Source organism: Prionailurus bengalensis, chromosome D3 (assembly GCF_016509475.1).
Source record: "Prionailurus bengalensis isolate Pbe53 chromosome D3, Fcat_Pben_1.1_paternal_pri, whole genome shotgun sequence".
In the NCBI taxonomy this organism is placed as follows: Eukaryota; Metazoa; Chordata; class Mammalia; order Carnivora; family Felidae; genus Prionailurus; species Prionailurus bengalensis.
In genome coordinates, this window is record NC_057356.1 from 44,242,122 (window position 1) to 44,263,213 (window position 21,092).

A 21,092-nucleotide genomic window follows, 5' to 3' on the forward strand; every position below is an offset into this window, starting at 1 on the left:
CATTAATTAGTGCAGGTTAATTGGGCCCTTGTGTGTTTCAGTGAGACTTCCACATGTGTTCCCAATAAAAAGCAGCCTCGTAAAGAAGTATTAAATGTTGCCTGCTTGAGTTCATTGTTTGTGTGTGCATGCATGCACGTATGAGATTGCTTGGTTATAACTTGTAATAAAAAGCTACTGGCATGTTTAGAGTGTTTGGGCAATGTTTTTCTAATACGTCACCTCTTGAGTGGCCAGCTGGCCATGTCATGAGTCAGGTCTCTTCAGATAGTACAGGCGTCAGCATTGAAGTTTACCACAACCACCTACAATTGCCAGGTCACAAACACTGGCAAGTCAAGTGGGAAGAGAGGTGAAGGTAGTATCTCTTGACCTGTGTCATGCATTCCCCAGGGAGGAGAATTTCAAATCATGTTGCAACTGACTTGGAGAGGAAATGAGTACTGTGGTGCCATCCAGAAAAGTTCAAAGGAACTCAGCATTATTATGGTTACAGCATCACCTCCTTCCCTGAACGAGGTCTGGGCTTGGGCACCTGACCTTGCTGATAGTGCGCAAGAAAACTGGAAACTCTTGCTTCTCCTCTCCAGAGAAGAGTCCCGGCTCTCGCTGAGAGAGTGTAGTCTGTCCCTACATTTCTGGGTGGGGGAGGGGTGTTGAGTAGTGATTTGTGAGATAATCAGTTGATTTTAAAAGAATACATTTGTACAGTTACCACATTCACTCTTGGACACATCCTTTCAGCCAGGTTTTCAGGGAAAATAAGCAAATCTATTAAAACTCAACAGAGAGTGAGACTAGACAGTGAGCATGCTTGGTAGAGAGCATTACTTCACCATGTATGTGTGTTGTGTGTCCCCTGTATGGATTCATAGTGGCCATCAACAGAAGTGAATTAATCTTGTTCTTATGACTTTTTTATTTTAGATTTAGATATTGAAACCTTCCAAATTTATCAACCACAGCTAACGGTTGCCAGAAAACTCTTATCCCAGGTGTGTGCGATAGCAGACAGCGGCAGCCAGAGCCTGGACCTTGGCCACTTCAGCAAAGTGGACTTCATCATCATTGTCCCAAGATCGGAGGTTCTGGTCCAGCAAACTCTTCAACGGATTCGACAATCAGGTGAGATTGAACTTTCAAAGAACACCCTATGAAGATCCACACTTAGATTCCCTCTACCTCTTGCTTTTGCTTAATCCAAATGTTTATAGAACAATTCCATCCTTTTTTTTTACAGTAATACAAATGATAAGAGCACTTTAAACATTATTTTAAATTTATCTGCAAGTTTTACCTCAAAAGTACTCTGACCTTTTTCCCTCCTAGGTCAAGGGTAAATTGATGTGCATGTTTGCCTGATACTGTTAAGTCCATGATGTAATTGGTGGACTAGAAACTGGTCGTTCATTTATTAAGAGAAATTTTCCCAAAGAATAACCCTGCATGGGGCACTGGGGTCTATGCCACCTGAGTCCCTTCTGTGGCATGGATGGGTGGCTTCTTAGATATTTAGCACACTTCCAGCACATTTTCAAACTGGAAACCAGATCACCATTCCCCCATGTCAACAATGATAACACCTCCTTAAACAACTACAAAGTTAGAATTTCTTCTAATGACTTTAAGAGAATGAGTAGGGAAGAAAAAATATTTTTCTCAGAAAATGGAAAAAAGATAGGAAGGAAAGATTTTAGAAGTCTGTGGTAAATAGTATCCCTTCCAAATATAAAATTTGCCTAGAATTAGAAGATGCAATAAATAATTCAGAAAACTGGGGCAGCTAAAAAATGCTCGCCTTTGTAAACTAGGTTTGAAAAGGAAATTATAAATGTCATCTTTATAAGCTTCTGAGTACCTTAGCTGAGAGAAACACATACATACGTACACACATACACATGCAGATTTTACCTGGAGGATGAATCTTTAGCCATAGTAATAAAATTTTATTTTCAATATAGTTGAAAAAAAGTAAGAAGAAGAAAAATTCAGGAAATTAAAATGTAGTTTATTATATTTCACGCCTATGATACAGTGTTCTTTAAACTTTAGTATTCATATAGATCACCTGGGGATCTTATTAAAATGCAGATTCCTCTTAGTGGTTCTGGATGGGCTCATTTCTTTTTTTTTCAACTGAGGTATAGTTGACATATAACTTTGTATTAGTTTCAGGTGTACAACATAATGATTTGATAATTGTATATATTGTGAAATGATCACCACAGTAAGTCTAGTTAACATCTGTTACCATACATCCTTGCAGAAATTTGTTCTTTTTCTATCCTTGGGAGGAGGACTTTTAAAATTTACTCTCTTAGCAACTTTAAAACATGCAATATAGTATTATTAACTATAGTCACCATGCCGTACATTACATGCCTGGGATTTATCTATTTTACAGCTGGAAGTTTGTACCTTTTGACAACCTTCACCTGTTCCCCACTACTCCATCCAGCAACCACCAATTTCCTCTCAGTATCTATGAGCTTCTTTTTGTTGTTGTTTTTTGTTTGCTTATTTGTTTTGTTTTTTAGATACCACATGTAAGTATGACTGTATGGTATTTGTCTTTCTCTGACGGACTTATTTCAGATTCAACATTTCTAATGTGCTCCCAGGGGATGCCAGTGTTGTTGGTGGGAGGACCACTCTTTGAGTAACACACTCTATAAGAAATCTTTCAGTGTTAGTTCCATGGGCTGAACGAGCTGAATGACAGATTTTCCCCTCTTTACATGTGACTGACACTCTACATGTGACTTTCCATGCCTTCTGGAGGCCCAAGTGCCTGGTCAACAGTATGATATTTTTTGCAGCCTCTAAAATTCTGAATGACAGGTTACAAAATGAACGGTTGGAAATATTGACTTATAGGTGATTAGCCAGAGAAGGCCAAACGCCTTCTCTTACACCTCTGCCAGAAACCAGAGTGAGTTCTAGGCCCCTTCAGCTACTGGCCGTTTCTGCAATACTTCCTGCTCCTATTGTGGGAAATGGATGGGCTATAGTCATAGCAAGAAGTCACCAGATTTTTTTTTTTCATGGATTTTTCACTTCCTTACCGTGGAGGGAATGCCTTCTCTTATATGTCTTTTATTTGTACCAGTTGGCCTTTGTGGCCTTCCTGAGTTTGTGATCTGATATCCGAAATCATGCTTGAGCAAACACATCATAGCACCTGTTTCAAGTGGTGAAATCACCCATGGTCAGCAATTGTGCTCTCTGCAGAGGCTTTTCCTAAAATAACCTCTTGGTGACCTGTATTTTCACCTTTCTTAATAAACGTAAGACCCTAAATAAAACCTTGCATTTTTGAGATGAAATTGTATAGGTCCTTCCTTTTCCCTTCTCAGTGTCTTCAGATTTTTAAAGTGAGAATTTCAAGACTATAACACCTCAGCAAGGTACCAGAATTTGACCAATTACATAAGCTTGGAATCTGGAAAAACCAATGTTATGGACAAATGTGGAAAATTCAAAGCAAAGCATATTTTTAAAATTATTCATATCTGGCTTTGGAATACATACTTAATTTTATGCTGCAAAAGCAATCACTTCTATATATTTAAAAAACTTTGTTCATTTTATTATAAAAAATAGTTGCATTCTTTATTTTTTAAAAATAGAAGAATCAAAGCAGGAAATTTTAAACATTTATAATCCCACTATTCAAGGATAACTAGTATTACAATCTGGGTGTTAACAAATGACTTAATACCTAGTGTTTCAGGCTTTCTTCTCTACCTCTGTCTGTTTTTTCACCTTACATTTTAGTATGACATTTTTCTGTATCATTAAAAGCTTTTGTAAACATCATTGTTAATGAATATGTAGTATTCCATATCATGATGGCACCAGCATTTATGTGCTTTACTATTTAAATACCTTCATATTCTTGGAACATATAACAACTGATTGTATGAGAGCAAGCACATTTAAGGTATAAAGAGAAATTGTCCACAGCAGAGTAGTAAGCACTACTAAAACAACTATTATCCACTAAAACAACTCAAACATCAGAGCTATGAAAACAGAAAGGATTCTCAAGAAATCATCTTGTTCAGTTTCCTCATGTTTCACCATATGAGTCAAGAAGAGCTTCATTTGCCTAAGGTCACAGAGGGCAGTGCTTTGGGGACAAGAACTGCTTTTTCATTTCTGCAGGCCTGTGCCTCACTTGTGCCTCTCTCCAGCCAGGTGCAAGTAGCTGCCCAACTAATGTTTGAATGAAGGGCTGGAGGGAGAGAGGGGAGGGATAGACAGAGGGGAAAACAGTATCCAAGTGCTCTGTTTTCTGGTTCTATTTGCCTTTCCCTAAAGGAAGCATTTCAGCAGCTAGTCGGCCAGGAAAAGCATCGGGCAGGGAGAAGCAGCCAGGGCATGCAGAAAGGCCACATCCTTGGCAGTCCTTGTGTGGGTGAAAGAAAAAGGTGAAAATAGAAACCATCACATCGTTGCAGACTCAGCTCTAAAGCAAAGCATGTGATACCTCAACTCACATTCTAATTATGGAAGGGAGGCAGATAGGAAAAAAGAAAAAGAAAGAAAACATGGAAAGAATTGGAAGGTAAAAAAAGAAATTAAAGGGGTTAAACATTTTTAAGTTTGACCAAAATGGATTGTAACTGCTGGAATGATCAATGGAGAAGCAGCATAAGGAATTTTTAGACTATAGGAAATACTTCTGTTGTAATGTCATTTAAAAATTTTTTGATGTGGGAGCATAATTCTTTTAATTCTAAGGAGACCCCAAATTCTATAACTTGGAATACTAGGGTATCAGTGTGATCAAAATGCAAGCCACTTTCAATTCAAGGTGATTGGGATGACAACAGGAAATAGTAGTGACCATAAATATTTTGTTCCTCCCTGCTTTTAAAATGGTGTCTGTGGTGGTCTCAGTGAATGAGAGCAGTGAATGAGAGCAGATCTGGCAGCTTCCAGGCAAGGAAGTTTTATCGTGCTCAGGGAATTGATACAAATTTGACGCCTCAATACATGCCTGATTATAAAAGAAACAGAGAAACCTTTCTGTCTCTGATATGTAAAGTAGCTTATTCTGTCCATATGGAGGCAAGGAGATCTTAAGGAAAGGGTAGAGATTAGGAAGGGGAGTGAAGAGATAGTGGAAGGCATTTTTGCTTTCTAAATAGATATTCTTGGTCTCATCAACTTCATACCGCCTTGTCAGTCACCTAAAATTTTAAAAAACTATTTATTGGGCAGTGATAGGCAGCAGGGAATCAAGTACCTAAAGTTAACATTTTTTTTAAGGTTTTTTTTTTTGGTTTGTTTGTTTTGGTTTGTTTTTTTTTTTTGAGAGGGAGAGAGAGAGAGGGCAGAGAGAGGAGGGGCAGAGAGAGAAGGACAAAGGATCTGAAGCTCTGCTGACAGCATAGAGCCTGATGTGGGACTCAAACTCACAAATGGTGAGGTCAGACGCTTAACTGACTGAGCCACCCAGGTACCCCCTTAAAGTTAACATTCTTTTTTTTTCAAAAATTTTTAAATATTTTATTTATTTTTGACAGAGAGAGAAAGAGGCTCAAGTTGGAGAGGGGCAGAGAGAGGGGGAGACACAGAATCTGAAGCAGGCTCCAGGCTCTGAGCTGTCAGCACAGAGCCCCATGTGGGGCTCAAACCCACAGGCCATGAGATCATGACCTGAACTGAAGTCAGATGCTTAACTGACTGAGCCACCTAGGCACCCCTAAAGCTAACATTCTTAAAACCAATTTCCAACCAAGTATTTAGCTGCCCAGTGCCCAACCCTGGTTTATAAAAGATGTTGGGACCTGGCTCACAGGCTCTACCTCCCAACCCACCATCATCTGGAGGTACTGTCTATACATCCAGTATCCTAGCTTCTCTGTACCTTAAGCTCTTCATTCCCAGTCCTCTTCAACTGCCTGTTCCCAAGTCACATCCCAGTTCCTGCTGGATCCTGGAATCAGCATTCCAATATCCCCAGTGTCAGTCCACAAAATTTCTTCCTACATATTCACAATGTTAGATACTATAGGGGGAAAAAAGTCAACACTTCCAACTGATATCATCATATACTTTGGTTCTCTAGTTGGATCTCTCTCCCATTCTTCACAGGGCTGACTATTATAGATTCTGTTTCACCAACCCTTATGTCTTCACCCTTCTCTCTTAGCATATGACCATGCCATGTACTTCTCCCTTCCCCAACCCCAAAAGAAGAAAACTTTGGATAAAAACTTCCTGCTTCCAGGGGTGCCTGGGTGGCCAACTTCGGTTCAGGTCATGATCTCACAGTTCATGAGTTTAAGCCCCTCATTGAGCTCTGTGCTGATAGCTCAGAGCCTGGAGCCTACTTAGGATTCTGTCTCCCTTGCTCTCTGACGCACCCTGCTTATGCTCTATCTCTCTCTGTCTCTTAAAAATAAATGTTAAAAAAAATAATAAAAATTAGAAGTTCCTGCTTCCAGATCTAGAAACCTAACTGCATACACACCTATCTTTACCCCTTACCTCCTATCAGTGAAAGAGCTCTACTTAAGCCTGATTTTAGATGCATCCCTCCTCATTCTCATGGACTTCACACAATTGATTACCTCTTCACTTATTGCCACCTTCAACTTCTTTCTTTCCTAGGGTTCATTTCATCCATTTAAACCTGCCCCCACTCTCTCAAAGACAAAATGAGCCTCTGTTAATCCTACCTAACCCTCCAGCTCACCCTCCTCTAGTTAGCTGCCCAAGTTGTTAAGAGAGTCATCCATTGGGGCGCCTGGGTGGCTCACTTGGTAGAGTGTTTGACTTCAGCTTAGGTCATGATCTCACAGTTTGTGAGTTCGAGCCCCACATTGGGCTCTGTTCTGACAGCTCAAAGCCTGGAACCTGCTTTGGATTCTGTGTCTCCCTCTCTCTCTGTTCCTTCCCTGCTCATGCTCTGTCTCTCTCTCTCTCTCTCAAAAATAAATAAACAATTGATTGGGGGTGGGAGGGAGGGGAGGGTAGGTGACGGGCATTGAAGAGGGCATCTTTTGGGATGAGCACTGGGTGTTGTATGGAAACTAATTTGACAATAAATTTCATATAATAAAAAAAAAAAGAATGACACACACACAAAGAATTTTTAAAATCAGAGACACCTGGGTGGCTCAGTAGGTTGAGCCTCCAACTCTTGATTTTGGCTCAAGTCATGATTTCACAGTTCGTGGATTCAAACCCTACATGACAGCGTGGAGCCTTCTTGAGATTCTCTCTCTCCCTCTCTCTATGCCTTCTCCCAGTCATGCTCTCTCTCTCTCTCAAAAGTAAATAAACATTAAAAAATTAAAAAAAAAAGAGTCGTCCATTGTCATCTCATTTCCTCATCTCCCCACTCACTCCTCAATGCCCTGAAAACTTGCCTCCACTTCCCACCCTCACCCTTTTAGGACTCACCAATGTTACCAATGACCTTTTCAGGCCAGCACAGTTGACCTCCATTTCTTCCTTTGAACACTGCAGTTCCTTTGGCTTTCAGGACACATTCTTACCCAGCTTTTCTTCCACAGCTCATGCACTCAGTGCTCCTCTGCACCCTGTGGTGCTCCAGCCGTGGCACTCAATACTGTGTCATGGCTGTGTGTTTATTAGTGTTCTTTCTCCACAACTAGAAAGTAAAATATTCAGGGAACATCTCTGTTTATGGATGGCACAGCAGACACTTAATATTTGTTGAACTGAATTTTTTGTAACATTTTGTGGAATTGAACTGTAAGTTGAAATCTGTTCTAAAAGGAAGACATAGAAGCAATATTTGAGATTTGGCAGTCCTCTTGGCAAAATCTTATTTGGTCATTAAACCCATATTTCAGAAATCTACTTTGGCTACAAGTAGAAGCCTTAAATGTATGTGTATTAGGTGTGTCTGCCAGTCATTCAGGACTCTCAAGTTGTATCTGTGTGTTCAGAATGCTGTTCTTGTACAGTTCTAATGCTGCATTCAAACTGCACAGTAGTAAAGACTCACACAGACAAGTTTCACCAAACACAGATTAAAGAATCGTGTCCCAGAGGAGAACAGAAGGGAGCCAGCTGGGCCACCAAAAGACAAAGGGACACAATGCAGTGAGCCCTGGAAACAATCAGCAGGGATTTTAACCAGCTGTTTCAATTCAAGATTATTTATCTGCTGGAAAGAGATTGCCAGGGTGAAGGAATGCCCATTGTTATCATAACGCTTAAAAACTCAGCATGCTCTAATGATTTAACATTTTCTTGATTTTCATTTTCTCTTAAGCAGTAGAATATTTTCACATACCAAAACTTTGGAGAAATTAATTCCATCTACAGAAAACATAAACAGCTAAAACTGAGAGTAGTTGTATTTTTGTTTGGCGTATCTTCCTGATGAGAAGAGCAAGAACTAAAAATTAGAAATAAAAAATTTAGAAATAAACTTCTTTGTTAAAAACCAGCAAGATTTGGCTGGGTGGCTCAGTTGATTAAGTATCCAACTCTTGATTTTAGCTCAGGTCATGATCTAAAGGTTTGTGAGATCGAGCCCCACATCAGGTTCTGCACTGTCAGCGCAAAAATTGTCTTTCTCCCTCACTCTCTCTGTCCCTCCCCTGCTTGTGCACCTGCATGCATGCTTTCTTTCTGTCTCTCAAAATAAATAAATAAACATTTAAAAAAAACATTTAAAAACGTCAAGGGATAAGAATGTACAAACCAGATGCATTGTTCTCTCCAGACCAACAGGCAGTGTAGTAGGACATTGTTTTGAGTACTGGCTCGTCTTTAATGATACCTGCACATTTTAGATTTCCCTGACCATTATCAGTCTGATGTGCTATTCAGGCTGATCAGCTCCTTCTAGTGATGGGTGCTGGCCACCATTGGTTTTTCCATCTTTGTGGAAAGGCCTTTGACATTGGTGCTCATAAAGTATTATGGACTTGGTACATAGATTCTTGGTTTTATTCCCTCCCCCTTTTATTCTCAGATGGTAGAAAAATTGCTGCTTCCTCTTTAAAGGTTTTAGAGTAATGGCCTCAGAAGACATGATGTTGTTTCTCTTTAATCCCAGAGAAGGGAATACAGGCCAGTGCTCAGGTTTTCCTTAAACACATTTGGCTGCTATAGCCTTCAGTAACGAGAAGGGGGCACAAATGGCTACAATCAAGCTGCTTGAAGTCCTTGGCGAGCCAAGAAGTTTCCTCTCCAGGGACCTTTCAACTTGGTTATCTGCATGGAAGATGTTTGTGACTGATGCACCACCTGTGGTGCCCCCCAACTTCAGATTAATCACCTTTAGGGAACACAGTGATTTCCAATCACCACTGGCTCTGTTCTATAACTCAGTGAGTTGCAAAATTCATAAAATGAGTTACTGATGCCTTCTAAATTTTCATTCATGCTAAGAGTAAGTCTTATTATTTAAGCATACATGACCCTGAATCTCTCAGGGCCACCTTCAGTACCCCAGGTGGGCCTGGCTGATGATCATTTTTATTGTGGATTTGAAAAAATGTGCCAGATTTGCTTATAATTTGTTAGAGTATAAACTTTTATTTAATCCTATATAACTGTGATAAAGAAATTATCAAGACAGAAAGTGACCTTTCTCAGACCAGCCATTTCATAGCAGTTCTGACCATCTTCAGATTCACACTTCTGTGCATATTTTTGAAAAATGAAACAAAACATGAAGGCTAAACCAGAAGCTAATGAAAACATTGATCTATATCAGGTAGAAGAGATAGGGATGAGATGAGCATAACTTTTCATAGAGTTTTAACTTTTGAAGTACTTAGGTGGCTCAGTCAGTTGAGTGTCTGACTCTTGATTTCGGCTCAGGTCATGATCCCAGGGTTGTAGGATGGAGCCCCACATCTGGCTCTGTGCTGACAGCATGGAGCCTGCTTGTGATTCTCTCTCTCTCCCTCTCTCTCTGCCCCTCCCCCATTCATATGCACACACACTCTCTCAAAATAAATAAACTTACTTTTTTTTTAATTAAAATGGGAAAAAACTTAATATTGAATGCAAACAAAAGTAAATGAAACTAACTGCATATCAAATTAGGGGCGCCTGGGTGGTTCAGTCAGTTAAGTGTCTGACCACTCAGGTCATGATCTTGCAGTTCATAAGTTCAAGCCCCACTTCAGCCTCTGTGCTGACAGCTCAGAGCCTGGAGCCTGCCTCAGATTCTGTGTCTCCCTCTCTCTCTGCCCCTCCCCTGCTCATGCTCTGTCTCTGTCTCTCTCCCAAAAATAAACATTAAAAAAATATTTTTAAATAATATAGCCACACACCAAAAAGAATGAATTCAAGTATTTTTAACACAGTTTCCGTAGTGTATACTTTTTTTTTTAATGTTTATTTTATTTTTGAGAGAGAGAGAGACAGAGTGGGAGTGGGAGAGGGGCAGAGAGAGAGGGAGACACAGAATCTGAAGCAGGTTCCAGGCTCCAAGTTATCAGCACAGAGCCAGACGTGGGGCTCGAACTGCGAGATCATGCCCTGAGCTAAAGTCGGTCGCTTAACTGACTGAGCCACCCAGGAGCCCCAGTTTAGTGTTTACCCTTAATATGATATATCCTAAGGGCAAAAGGAATTACAAATAAATTTTGAATTTTAATCAGTATGTTGTTGAGAGTGGTGTTGATAATTTTAAAATATTTTGTGTATATCACAGGGTAGAGCAAATTAGTAAATATTTTAATGTTGTTGAACACCAGGCTTCTCCCATGAGAGAAGGGAGTCTCAAATATGGAATGGGGAAAAGTTCCTTTTAGATTTAAATTGGATATAAGTACGAACCTACAATTTGAAAAAAATTAAAAATATTTCCTAACTGTGCACTAAAAGGTCTTAAAAACAGTGAAATCTCAGTATCTGTATGTACACGTAGTCTCTGGATCTTGGCTTATAAATACCATCCTAATGTCTCAACTCTGAGGTGGGAGAAGTCTGGAATCTTGTCATATCAGAAAGTGCTAAAGTCCTCAAAGATTGATGAGGACATTTCAAAAGAACATAACAGCCTACTTAAAGGGGCATTTACTATCCAAATTTAGTAATTTTGAGTATCAAAAGGAATGATGCTAATGGATTGTAATCTATGGAATTTTTTTAAATCCATGAACCCATAGTAATACTAAAAAAAAAAATTAAAGGGTCAGGAGATGTGAGGGGTTGGGGGCAAGCCCTCCTTTACAAAAGAGTACCAGATAATGAAGGTAAGGAAAATATATAGAATTAGAACATCTCTGTTTTGCACTACCAATGTAATTATTGATTATAACAAATATCAATGGATACTAAAAACATTAAGTAAAATGTCCTTTGGGAACAAATATTCCCACAGTCACAAAGTGTCATCCCACATATTAAAAATTACACAAAGGAAATGTATCTTTACAATGGAAAAGTTTGGCAATAGGTACTACCATAACCAAGTGATCAAACTTTGCCCTCTCCAGTTCTGGGACAGATAGACATTATGAGCAATGTCACCTACGAGGTATCATTGTTAAAAATGTTTAAACTGAATCTAATCACAAGGACACTCCCAGACAAATTCAGATTATATGGCATTCTACAAAACAATTAGCCTGCATTAAAAAAATATCAATGAGAAGACCAATGAGAAGGCAGGGGCTTTTTTAATTATGAATAAAGAAACATAGAAACCAAGTGCAATGCTTAATTCTTGATTGGATCTGAGATCTAAAAAGAAAAAGAAAAAACACAGCCCGGGGACAATTAGTGAAACTCAAATGTAGGCTAGGTATTAGAGAATATTATACCAGTGTTAGGTTAATTCCTAGGAGGTAATAAAGTTAGGTAGGAGACTGCCTTTGCTTTTATGAACTGCCTAATGAACTGTTTAGGGGTGAATATTATGATATGTTACTACCAAATTATTCAGCAGTAACACGAACAATAACAGTAAAAGGCAATAAAGAGAAAAAGCAAATGCAGCAAAATATTAACAACTGGTGAATCTAATTTAAGGGTATTGCACTAGTCTTTAAACTCTTCTATAATATCCAAAATAGAAAATGAAGAGAAAATAGTTGTGTTTCATTGATGATATATCTATCAGATGGAATTTAGTATAGTTATTAATGTTTTCAAATAGTTTCTAAAAGATAGTTATTTGCATTCTTCCATTTTAAGAAATTTTAAATATTGAGTAAATCAAATTTATAAAATTTATAAAAGGTATTAAAAATCACAAGATAGTAAAAATTCATGTACCCATTAAAATAAGGAACACCGGGGGCGCCTGGGTGGCTCAGTCGGTTAAGTGGCCAACTTCGGCTCAGGTCATGATCTCGCGGTCCGTGAGTTCAAGCCCCACGTCAGGCTCTGTGCTGACCGCTCAGAGCCTGGAGCCTGTTTCAGATTCTGTGTCTCCCTCTCTCTCTGACCCTCCCCTGTTCATGCTTTGTCTCTCTCTGTCTGAAAAACAAATAAACGTTAAAAAAAAAATTTAAAATAAGGAACACTGAAGACTCTTGTTTCCCTCCCTAATGTTAATGTTTCTCTTCTTTCAAAGGTAACTATTATTCTGAATTTCTATTCATTATTCTCTAGTTTTATTTATAGTTTTGCTAACTCCTAAATAATATATTAATTAAATTAATATACATAAACAATATAACTCCTAAACAATATATTGTTAAATTTCACATCATTTAGACCTTTTTGTAAATGGAACTCTATGCATTTGTCTGTAATTTACTTTTTACATTCAACATTATGTCCCTGAGATTGATCCTGTTGTTATGTATAACTAATTCATTCATTTTACTGCTTTGTAGTATTCTGTTACATGAATATATCACACATTTTAAAAACTCATTTTACTACTGATATAAATTTGAGTTGTTTCTAGTTTTTTTTTTACTTTTTCAAACAGTGCTGGTACACAAATAAAGGAGTGTCTCTGAGAGTAGAATTGTTGTGGCCTAGGTTATGTATATAAACTTTACCAAATAAAGCTAAATTTTTTTCCTAAGTGGTTATATTTACACTCCCACCAATAATGTATGTGTTTCAGTTGCAAATATTTGATATGGTCATGCTTCTTTTATTTTTTTTAATTTTAAAATAATTTTAGATCTACAGAAAAATCACAAAAATTGTACAAGTAATACAAAAATGAAATTAAGAAAACAATTCCATTTATAACAGCATCAAAAAGAATAAAATACTTAGGAATATATTCGACAAAAGAAGTATAAAACTTAGAAATCATTGTTGAGTGAAAATAAAGACCTAAATAAAAAGAACAGCATCCTATGGTCATGAATTAGAAGGCATTAATATTTTTAAGATAGCTATGTACCTTAATGGATCTACAGATTCAGTGCATTCCCTATCAAAAGCCCAGATGGCTTCTTTGCAGAAATGAACAAGCTGGCCCTAAAATTCATACAATACAAAGCTCAAGTAATCAACACTCTGTGGCACTGGCATAGGGATAGACCTATAAATCAATGCAATAGAAGTGAGAGTCCAGAAGTAAACCCTCCTATTTGTGGTCAACTGAATTTTGGCCAGGATGCCAAGACTATTCAATAAAGAATCTTTTCAACAAATGGTGTGGGGCAACTGGATATCCATATGCAAAAGAATAAATTTGGACCCCTACCTCACAAAAAGTAACTCAAAATGGATCAAAGACTTAAATATAAGAGCTAAAAGTATAAAAATTCTTAGAAGAAAACATGGATGAAAACCATGACTTTGAATTAAGCAATAACTTCTTAGATATGACTCTGAAACCACAAACAATAAAAAAAAAATAAACTGAACACAATCAAAATTTAAACATTTGTGTTTCAAAGGACACCATCAACAAAGTGAAAAGGAAACCCTCAGAATGGAAGAAATTTTTTTATTTTTTTAAGTTTTTATTCAAATTCTAGTTAGTTAATGCAGTGTAATACTAGTTTCATGTGTACAATATAGTGATTCAACACTTTCATATATCACCCGGTGCGTATCATGACAAGTGCAGTCCTAAAGATCCCCATCACCTATTTAACCCATCCCTCCCCACCTGCCTCTCTCTGGTAACCATCAGTTTGTTGTCTACAGTTAAGAGTCTGTTTCTTGGTTGTCTCTCTGAATCTTTTTCTTCCCCTTTGCTCATTTGTTTTGTTTCTTAAATTCCACATATGAGTGAAATGATATGGTATTTGTCTTTCTCTGACTGACTTATTCCACTCAGTGTAATACTCTCTAGGTCTATCCATGTTGTTGCAAATGGCAAGACTTCATTCTTTTTATAGCTGAGTGATATTCCATTGTGTGTATATGCCACATCTTTATCCATTCATCAATCAATGGGCACTTCAGCTGCATTTATAATTTTCTTCTATTGTAGGTAATGCTGTATCAACAATGGGGTGCATGTATCCCTTTGAATTAGTATTTTTGTATTCTTTGGGTAAATACCTAATAGGGCAATTGCTGGGTCGTACGGTAGTTCAATTTTTAAAAAAATATAATTTATTGTCAAATTGGTTTCCATACAACACCCAGTGCTCATCCCAACAAGTGCTCTCCATGCCCATCACCCACTTTCCCTTCTCCCCCACTCCCCAATCCTCAGTTTGTTCTCAGTCCTTAAGAGTCTCTTATGGTTTGCCTCCCTCCCTCTCTGTAACATTTTTTTCTCCTTCCCCTCCCCCATGGTCTTCTGTCAAGTTTCTCAAGATCCACATTTAAGTGAAAACATATGGTATCTGTCTTTCTGTGCCTGACTTATTTCACTTAGCATAATACCCTCCAGTTCCATCCACATTGCTGCAAATGGCCGGATTTCATTCTTTCTCATTACCAAGTAGTATTGCATTGTATATATAAACCACATCTTCTTTATTCATTCATCAGTTGATGGATGTTTGGGCTCTCTCCATAGTTTGCCTATTGTTGATAATGCTGCTATAAACACTGAGGTGCATGCACTTCGCTGATTCTGTATTTTTGTATCCTTTGGGTAAATATTGAATTGTGCAATTGCTGGATTGTACGGTAGTTTTTAGTTTTTTGAGGAACTTCTATACTGTCCTCCAGAGTGGCTGCAGTTTGCATTCCAACCAACAGTTCCAGAGGGTTCCCCTTTCTCTGTGTCCTCACCACCACCTATTGTTTCTTGTGTTGTTAATTTTAGCCATTCTGATAGATGTGAGGTGGTATCTCATCATGGTTTTGATTTGTATTTCCCGGATGATGAATAATGTTGAGCATCTTTTCATGTGTCTGTTAGCCATCTAGATGCCTTCTTTGGAAAAGTGTCTATTCATGTCTTCTGCCCATTTCTTAACTGGGTTATTTGTTTTTTGGGGGTGTTGAGTTTGCTAAGTTCTTTATAGATTTAAGATACTAACCCTTTATCAGATATACCATGTGCACATATCTTCTTCCATTCCATAGGCTACCATTTATTTTCATTGATTATTTCTTTCACTGTGCAGAAGATTTTATCTTGATAAAGTCCTAGTAGTTCATATTTGCTTTTGTTTCTGCTGCCTTCGGCAACATGTCTAATAACACGTTGCTCTAGCCAAGGTCACAGAAGTTTCTGCTTGTGTTCTCCTCTAGGATTTTGGTGGCTTCCTGTTTCACATTTAGGTCTTTAATCCATTTTGAGTTTATTTTTGTGTATGGTGTAAGAAAGTTGCCCAGTTTCATTCTTCTGCATGTCACTGTACAGTTTTCCTAACACCATTTGCTGAAGAGACGGTCTTTTTTCCATTGGATATTTTTTCCTGCTTTGTCAAAGATTAGTTGACCCTATAATTGTGGGTCCATTTCTGGGTTTTCTGTTTTGTTCCATTGATCTATGTGTCTGTTTTTGTGGCAGTACCATACTATCTTGATGACTACAGCTTTGTAATATAGCTTGAAAGCTGGAATCGTGATGCCTCCAGTTTTGTTTTTCTTTTTCAGGATTGCTTTGGCTATTAGGGGTCTTTTGTGGTTCCATGGAAAATTCCATACAATTTTAGGATTGTTTGTTGTACCTTTGTGAAAAATGCTGGTCGTATTTTGATAGGGAATGCATAAGACATTTTAACAATGTTTCTTCTTCCAGTCCTTGGCATGGAATGTTTTCCATTTCTTTGTGGCTTCTTCAATTACTTTCATAAGTGTTCTATAGTTTTCAGCATATAGACCTTTTACCTCTTTGGTTAGGTTTATTCCTCGATGCCATATTTTTTTTTGGTGCAATTGCAAATGGAATAGATTCCTTGATTTATTTTTCTGCTGCTTTGTTATTGGTGTATAGAAATGCAACTGATTTTTGCATTGATTTTATATCCTGTGACTTTGCTGAATTCATGTATTAGTTCTATCAGTTTTTTGGTGGATTCTTTTAGGTTTTCTACATACAGTATCACGTTGTCTGCAAATAATACAAGTTTGAATTCTTCCTTGCTGATCTGTATGCCCTTTATTTCTTTTTGTTGTCTGAATGCTGAGGCTAAGCCTTCCAATACTATGTTAAGTAGTAATGGTGAGAGTGGACATTCTTGTCTTCTTGCTGACCTTAGGGGAGAAAGGCTCTGAGTTTTTCCCCATTGAGGATGATACTAGCTGTGGGTCTTTCATATATGGCCTTTATGATGTTGAGGTATGTTCCATCTATCCCTACTTTGTTGAGGGTTTTTATTAAGAATGGATGCTTGGGGCGCCTGGGTGGCGCAGTCGGTTGGTCCGACTTCAGCCAGGTCACGATCTCGCGGTCTGTGAGTTCGAGCCCCGCATCAGGCTCTGGGCTGATGGCTCGGAGCCTGGAGCCTGTTTCCGATTCTGTGTCTCCCTCTCTCTCTGCCCCTCCCCCGTTCATGCTCTGTCTCTCTCTGTCCCAAAAATAAATAAAAACGTTGAAAAAAAAATTAAAAAAAAAAAGAATGGATGCTGTATTTTGTCAAATGCTTTTTCTGCATCTATTGACAGAATCATATGGTTATTATCCTTCCTTTTATTCATGCGGTATACCACATTGATTGATTTGCGAATATTGAACCATCCTTGTAACCAAAAATAAATCCTACTTGATGGTGATGAATAATTCTTTTAATGTACTGTTGATTTTGATTTGCTGATACCTTATTGAGAATTTTTGCATCCATGTTCATGAAAGATATTGGTCTGTAATTCTTTTTAGTGGGGTCTTTGGTTTTGGAATCAAGGTAATGCTGGCTTCATAGAATGAGTTTGGAAGTTTTCCTTCTGTTTCTATTTTTTGGAATAGTTTGAGAAGAATAGGTATTGACTCTTCTTTAAATGTCTGGTAGAATCCTCTGGGAAGCCATCTGGCCCAGGACTCTTGTTTGTTGGAAGATTTTTGATTACTTATTTAATTTCTTTGCTGATTATAGGTTGGCATAGCCACTTTGGAAAACAGTCTAGCCTTTCTTCAATTAGTTAAACAAAGAATAACCATGTAATACAGCAATTCCACTCCTAGATATGAAATGAGAGAGAAGTGAAAACATATGTCCACATATAAACCTATACACAGGAGTTTATAGCAGTATTATTGACAATAGCCCAAAAGTGGAAAGAGTCCAAATGTCCATTATGTCCATGGTGAATGGAAATGTAAAATGCGATAATCCATACAATGGGATATTATTCAGTAATAAAAAGAAATAAAGTATTGATGCATGCTACATGGATTAAACTTGAAAACATTACTCCAAATCAAAGAGAACAGTCACACAAGATCATATATTGTTATGATTCCATTAGTATTAAATGTTCAGAATAAGCAAATCTATTGAGAAAATAGGTTGGTGATTGCCAAAGGGCTGGGGGGCTCAAGGGGGAATTGAGGGGTGATGGTTAAAGGGTACGAGCTTTCATTTGGCAGTCATGAAAATGTTCTAAAATTTATTGTAGTGATTGTTGTACAAGTCTGTGAATATACAAAATCTATTGAAATGTACATCATAAATGAGTGAATTGTATATGAACTATATCTTACTAAATTTGCTTAAAAATAGTAGGGAGTTCACATATACCCTTCACCACCTTCACTTAAAGCTGACAACTTATATAACTACAGTACAGTTATCAGAAGAGAAAATCAATCCTGGAACAATACTCTTAACTAAAGACCTCATCAGTTTTCCCTTAATGTCATTTTTCTCCTTCAGGATCTAATCCAGGATCCCACATTGCATGCAATTATTGTGTCCTCTTAGTCTCCTGCAAATGGACACTTCTTTACTCTTTCATTGTTTTGCATGACCTTAACACTTTTGGCAAATACTATCCAGTTGTTTTGTATAAAATCTTCCAATCTGGGAATGTCTGATGTTCTCTCACAATTAGATTGAGGATACGTGTATTTGTCAAAAAGACCACGAAAATAGTATTATGTCCTTCTCAGGGCATGATATTGGGGAGAACTTGATGTCGATATGTCCAATAGGTGATGTTAACCTTGGTCACTTAATTAAGGTGGTGTCTGCCAGGTTTCTCCACTATAAAATTACTGTGTAGCTCTTGGTAGTTGATAAAAAAATATTGGGAGAATACTCTGGCATTTTGCTAATATACCTTCAATCATGAATTTTAGCATCCATCAGTGGATTCTACATGCAGCTTATTGTGGTATTTGCATAATGATGATTTTGCATTTCTACCATTTTTCCTACACTTATTAGTGGGATTTATTTATTGAGTCCTTTTGTAAGGAACTCTTCCTCAAATTTTATTTAAAGCAGCAAGGATTTGTGAACATTTATTTTATTCTATGGGTCATTTCCAACACTATCATTATTTATTTTGGTCCCAAGTTTTCTAGCTTTGGTCACTGGGAACCCTGTTGGCTAGGTGCTTGTGTCTTTTTTTTTTTTTTTTTGTCTTTTTGTCTTTTTTTAAAGACTATGTTTTTAAACAGGTTTAGGTTCACAGCCAAATTGAAGGGAAGGTACAGAGATTTCCCATACTCCTAGCCCCCACATATGCAGGGCATCTCCCATTATCAACATTCCCCATCAGAGTGTCTTTTTGTTATAATTAATGTGGCTTCATTGCTAGTGTTCATTTAATATGTTATGATCCCTTTTTGTATACTTATTTTTTGGAACCACAGATCTTCCAAAGTTATTTTTAATTTCCTTGCCCCAAACCTTAAGTTAAACTCTTCTCCGAGGAACTCTCTGATTCCTCTTATTGAAGAATGCTATTTAGAAAGCAAAATCCAGGCTAAGTGTGCTTATTGTTACTGGGGTGTCATTGTCCCTGGACTTACTCAGCAGACAGAGGTAGGAAATGTATGTTTATTAACCTATGTGCGCGTACACACACACACACACACACACACACACACACTTCTTTATTTCTGTGTCTACCTATATATCTATATTTTAAAATGTTTGTACTGAATGGGGCGCCTGGGTGGCGCAGTTGGTTAAGTGTCTGACTTCAGCCAGGTCACCATCTCGCGGTCCGGGAGTTCGAGCCCCGCGTCAGGCTCTGGGCTGATGGCTCGGAGCCTGCAGCCTGTTTCCGATTCTGTGTCTCCCTCTCTCTCTGCCCCTCCCCGTTCATGCTCTGTCTCTCTCTGTCCCAAAAATAAATTAAAAAAAAAAAACGTTGAAAAAAAATTTTTAAATGTCTGTACTGAAATATGGACACCCCAGGGTTCATTTTAGTCTTTCCTCTTTCTTTATTTGTAACTTCTTTCTCTGATGGGGTAAACCTAGTTCTCATTATCTACAATATATTCACTTCTTTGATTTTTTTTCTGGCAGTTATACAATTGCTAACCCACACTCCTGTGAGAAACAGATTTGCTAACTAAAGTTTTTGAGTCTTTAGTATTGTAGTATCCAGCCAAAACACTGATTTGCTTTACTTATGTTTGTTCTTTTCATCCTCATCCCCTTCAGTGTAGTTATGTTTGGTTTCATTTGTAACTGTTTGGGTTCCATTTTGCCTATCTCTGCACCCCCTGCCCTTATCCTTGGTTGATTTTGTTTATTGCTATAGTTCTAAGAACCAAAACTATACAAAATGGTATATTCAGAGAAGCGTCTGTCCCTCCTGACACCTACGCTGTTCCCATTCTCCTTTCTGCCTCTTTTCCACTTACTCACCTATAAGAAATCAATCTCTTTAGTTTCTGGTCTATCCTCTGCATTTCTTTTGCAGAAAGGAGGAGATACATGTGATTTTCTTCCATCAACTTCTTTCTTACACTTATATTGTTTTAAAATTTTTAACTAATTTGATATTATTCCATTTCATTATGGTTTTAATTTGTATTTTTCTTATCACTAATGAAGTTGAATATCTTTTCATATTTTGAATAGCCTCTGGATTTTTTCTTTTAGGAAGTATTTATTAAATATTTTTGCTCATTTTCTCTTGGGTGTGTAGGAGTAATGTATGTATTCTGAATACAAATTCTTCATTAGTAATACTTGTTATGGATTTAGGAGTCTTGTCGTTTTATTTGTAATGTTTTTGATGAAGAGAAGTTCTTAAGTTTAATTTGTCTATCCTCTGGGGTTTGTGGAAGTCCTCTATGAGTTCATACAGTTTTCTCTATGTTGTCATTTAAAAGTTTCAGAGTTCAGGGGCGCCTGGGTGGCTCAGTCAGTTAAGCGTCTGACTTCAGCTCAGGTCACCATCTCGCAGTTGTGAGTTTGATCCCCCCCATCAGGCTCTGTGCTGACAGCTCAGAGCCTGGAGCCTGCTTCAGATTCTGTGTCTCCTCTCTCTGCCTCTCCACCTCTCACATTCTGTCTCTCTCTAAAATAAACATTAAAAAAAATTTTTTTAAGTTTTAGAATTTTGTCTTTTACATTTAAGTTTTTAATCCACTTGACCTTTTTTTTTTTTTTTTTGCATATTAGGTAAGGTAAGATTCAATATAATTTCTTGGTTCTTCACCAATTATTAAAGATCCCATGCTTTTACCACTGATCTGCAATGCAAGTTTTATTATGAAGCAAGTTTCCATATGTATGGGGGTCTCTTTCTGGGGTCTATCCCTGTGCCAAAACCACTTTGTCTTATTAATACAGCTCTATAATTCTTAGTCTCTGGGAAGCGAAATCTCTCCCACCTTTTCTACTTTAGGA

At 37.7% G+C, this 21,092-nt stretch overlaps 1 protein-coding gene across 4 annotated transcripts in view; it reads left to right on the top strand.

The window, feature by feature from the left end:
- GREB1L (GREB1 like retinoic acid receptor coactivator) overlaps positions 1–21,092 on the top strand; it is a 178,811-nt gene that overhangs the window by 100,382 nt on the left and 57,337 nt on the right. For all 4 annotated transcript variants that reach the window (XM_043558429.1, XM_043558432.1, XM_043558430.1 and 1 more), the window contains exon 16: positions 928–1,125. In XM_043558429.1, coding sequence (XP_043414364.1) covers positions 928–1,125 — 198 coding nt within the window. The remainder of the gene's footprint in view (positions 1–927; positions 1,126–21,092) is intronic.